Source organism: Elaeis guineensis, chromosome 15 (genome assembly GCF_000442705.2).
Source record: "Elaeis guineensis isolate ETL-2024a chromosome 15, EG11, whole genome shotgun sequence".
Lineage (NCBI taxonomy): Eukaryota > Viridiplantae > Streptophyta > Magnoliopsida > Arecales > Arecaceae > Elaeis > Elaeis guineensis.
In genome coordinates, this window is record NC_026007.2 from 57,639,040 (window position 1) to 57,642,923 (window position 3,884).

General features: G+C 46.5%; 1 protein-coding gene across 1 annotated transcript; it reads left to right on the forward strand.

Annotated features, from left to right (window-relative positions):
* The first annotated feature begins 1,671 nt into the window (after positions 1-1,671).
* On the forward strand, positions 1,672-3,684 carry LOC140854161 (cocosin 1-like). Its single transcript, XM_073249678.1, has 4 exons — positions 1,672-2,063; positions 2,213-2,477; positions 2,600-3,022; positions 3,129-3,684. The coding sequence occupies exons 1-4, from the start codon at positions 1,729-1,731 to the stop codon at positions 3,516-3,518; spliced, it is 1,413 nt and encodes a 470-aa protein (XP_073105779.1). The 5' UTR covers positions 1,672-1,728; the 3' UTR covers positions 3,519-3,684.
* Positions 3,685-3,884: the final 200 nt, after the last annotated feature.

Here is a 3,884-nt window from a genome sequence, read left to right on the forward strand (position 1 = left end):
CTTTTTCAAGTGAGAAACATTAGTACCCCTTCAACTGCTTTGTAATCATCAAAATCAATCTAAGGAGCAACATATATATATATATATATATATATATATATATATATATGCCTGCAGTCGAGTTGGCTAAGGCATATATAAAACTAAAGTTAAATTTGGTGCATTGCTAGACGGTCTTGGAAGATAATGTGGATTGCCTTTAAAATAGATTGTGATTATTAAATTATCAATAATATTAATTACTGTGTTTGGTACATAGAGGTAATGTTACAGTAAAATTATTGAAAATCTTGATTGATCTGTCTGGTATGACAATCAGATTGTCAATAATGTGATATCAAATTATCAAAATATCTCCAATAATTTTATCCTGATGTTTTTCTTTTTTTTTGGTAAGAAGTGGTGGAAGTGATATGGGTGTAGTGGTGACACGAAGAAGCGGTGGCTGGAGGGTGTGGAAAATTGTGGGCATGGGGGGAGAGGGTGGGCGTGCGCGGAGGAGCTAAGGGGGTGGTGGAGACGAGCGTGGAGGAGCCACAGGAGGGAGAGTGGTGGGGGTGGAGGGCAGAGGAGCCATGGACAAGCGAGGGGGTAGAGGAGCCACAAGTCGTGGGGGAGTAGTGTGCTTAAAGGAGCTAGTGGGTGGTGGGGATGAGCATGGAAGAGCTGCAGGGGATGGTGGGGGATGAGGGAGGAGGAGTCATGGGCAGGCAAGGGAGTGGAGAAGTCACAGGTCAGGAGGGTGATAAAGGAGCCATGGATAGGTGGTGGGGCAGAGGAGTTGCGGGCAGGCGGTAGAGATGGAGGAGCCATAGGTGATGCCGGGGGAGGGGTCGGGAAGGAGGGGGAGCATTGGGCTATGGGTTTTATGTTTTTCTTTTTAAGGGATAATTTTATCCAAAATTTTTATTGCAATACTGTCAAAAAAGTGGTAATCTGGTTAGCCATTTCTTTCCAAGGCTATTTAAATTATCTCATAGGAGGTAATATAGATTGTCAAGACAATTTGGATTGCCACCCAAAAAGTATACCAAATGCAGTAATCCAATGGAGCCACTTTAAATTACTGACGATCTAGATAGATTACCAGCTACCAAATACAGCCTAAAGGCTAACTCCCAAGCTTACATTGCTTGCTAAATCTGTAGCATGTAGTCCTTAGACTCTTGATTTTGTTTGTCTTTTGAAAAAATTTTTTGGACTTCAATATACTTCTCATCTATCATATTATACCTTAGGTCACTTAGCATTTTTAGAAGCAAGAGATGTTTTTTTGAAAATAAAAAACTCTAACAGCATACTAATTGAACAAGATCATCAGAATGCTTGGCAGGACCAAGAGGGATAGGAGCTAGCCCACCCAGCAATATATATAATTCTCTGAAATCATCTGATCTACTCTTGCATTCTGATGTGCTTGCTGCAAGCGGTTGGTACGGTTGTCCTCTTCCTTCCAATATTTACAGTCCATTCATCCAAGTGTATGACACGTGGCCACCTGTATTCTGTCCTCTCTGGACCAAGCTGCCACGCACCCATCTCCATATATCTTATGCGGCAACACGAGAGCTCATGCATGGCAAAGCATGGGCATCGTATCTCACAAAAGTGCATCCAGATGGGTCCAAGCCTAAACAACTTTTTTGGCCTATAAATACCCACCCCATCTCGCCACCCTTGCTCAAGCAATAGCCTTCAGCGTTTCTCTCTTTCTTAATTTCTAAAGCCATGTCGTCCTTCTCTTTGCTCTCCTTTTCTCTTTGCTTGTTGCTCCTGTGTCGTGTGTCCCAGGCTCAATTTGGGTCCAGTCAGGAGAGCCCATTTCAGAGCTCACGACGTCGGTCGGTATCAACTCGGGACGAGTGCCGGATGGAGAGGCTGAATGCCCTCGAGCCGACAAGGACTGTGAGGTCCGAAGCTGGTATCACGGATTACTTTGATGAGGACAATGAACAGTTCCGGTGCGCCGGCGTGTCCGCGATCCGCCGAGTGATAGAACCCAGAGGCCTTCTCCTCCCCTCCATGTCCAATGCCCCTCGCCTCGTCTACATCGTCCAAGGCATGTTGCTTGCCCCACCTTTGCTCTTTATTTAATATCATAACGATGATGATGAGGCTGTTAGCTACGAACAACAAGGACACGTAGGTCTGCTATAGCTTGCTATATATAGCTAGTCTTAATTGCATGCTACGTACGCACGTGTGTAGGAAGGGGTCTCGTTGGACTTGTGATGCCTGGCTGCCCCGAAACTTTCCAATCCTTCCAGCGATCCGAGCAGTATGAACGCGAGGAAGGCGAGCGACATCGGAGATCCAGAGATGAACACCAAAAAGTCTACCAGTTCCAAGAGGGAGACGTCCTGGCTGTGCCTGATGGATTTGCTTACTGGTGCTACAACAATGGGGAGAACCCTGTGGTCGCGATCACCGTCCTCGATACCGGTAACGATGCTAACCAGCTCGATCGCAGCCACAGAGTGAGTCCCGGCCACTCTATCACTTCACTTGATGAATCATTGATCGATAGATTTGTTGTTTAACGGATGAACATATATAGATATAACACCCATCCCCTTTACTATTTTCGATCAAATCGCAGCAATTCTTATTGGCTGGAAGGCAGGAGGAAGGCCGGCAACGATATCGCCGTGGGGAGAGCATCAAGGAAAACATCCTGAGAGGGTTCAGCACCGAGTTGCTGGCAGCGGCTTTTGGCGTTAACATGGAGCTGGCAAGGAAGCTCCAGTGCAGGGATGACACAAGGGGCGAGATCGTGCGGGCGGAGAACGGGCTTCAGGTGCTGAGGCCCTCAAGGATGGAGGAAGAAGAGAGGGAAGAGAGTAGAAGGAAAAATGGATTGGAGGAGACCTATTGCTCGATGAAGATTAAGCAGAACATTGGGGATCCAAGGCGTGCCGACGTCTTCAACCCAAGGGGCGGAAGGATTACTACCCTCAACAGCGAGAAGCTTCCGATCCTTAGGTTCATCCAAATGAGTGCTGAGAGGGTGGTTCTCTACAGGGTAAGAAATTATATATATACCTGCAGTGCTCTCGTATATCTCATGGCAAGTATAAAATTCTTTTTTGTTTATATTTATATAAGTACTTTTCTCTGTTAATTTGTAGAACGCCATGGTATCACCCCACTGGAACATCAATGCCCACAGCATCATGTATTGTACCGGAGGACGAGGCCGTGTCGAGGTTGCTGATGACAAGGGAGAAACTGCGTTCGACGGAGAGCTCCGCCAAGGTCAGCTCTTGATCGTCCCGCAAAACTATGCGGTGTCGGAAAGGGCGGGAAGTGAAGGCTTCCAGTTCGTATCGATCAAGACCAGCGACCGGGCCATGGTGAGCGCAATCGTTGGGAAGACGTCGGCTCTCCGGGGCATGCCGGAGGAGGTGCTGATGAACTCCTACCGCATCTCAAGGGACGAAGCAAGGAGGGTCAAACTCAACAGGGGGGACGAGGTGGCGATCTTCACTCCTAGGAGAGAGTCGAGAGCTGAAGCTTGATGCGATCTTAGCAGGGAGTGCTGCTAGGAGTAGAGAGACTTTAGTCATCAGCGGTGGTGGATAAGTAAATAGAGCCTGAGGTTGCTCTTTGTTCTCTGCATATGAGAATATAATAATAAAATGAAATGTCCGCCTGTGAGCTAGGACATGGATGTTTCCTAATTAATTACTTTCTTTTACGCACCAGCTTTCCCTTGAGTGGTGGGTTTACAGCATGTGATGTTACAAAGGAATGCGATGAGAGTTCGTATTGCAAGGCCGGACTCTCATCGCATTCAAGGAAATTCCCAAATCAAGCTTATTGTCCCGGCTTATTGTCCTATATTATCCTCGTCTTCTTGGAATATAATCAAATTTGAATGATAT

Bases quoted from the DNA above. Each gene is read 5' to 3' on its own strand.
- LOC140854161 (XM_073249678.1), top strand. From the start codon at position 1,729: ATGTCGTCCTTCTCTTTGCTCTCCTTTTCTCTTTGCTTGTTGCTCCTG. The intron at 2,064-2,212 runs GTTGCTTGCCCC...GTGTGTAGGAAG, and splicing joins GTCTACATCGTCCAAGGCAT to GGGTCTCGTTGGACTTGTGA. The intron at 3,023-3,128 runs GTAAGAAATTAT...GTTAATTTGTAG, and splicing joins AGAGGGTGGTTCTCTACAGG to AACGCCATGGTATCACCCCA.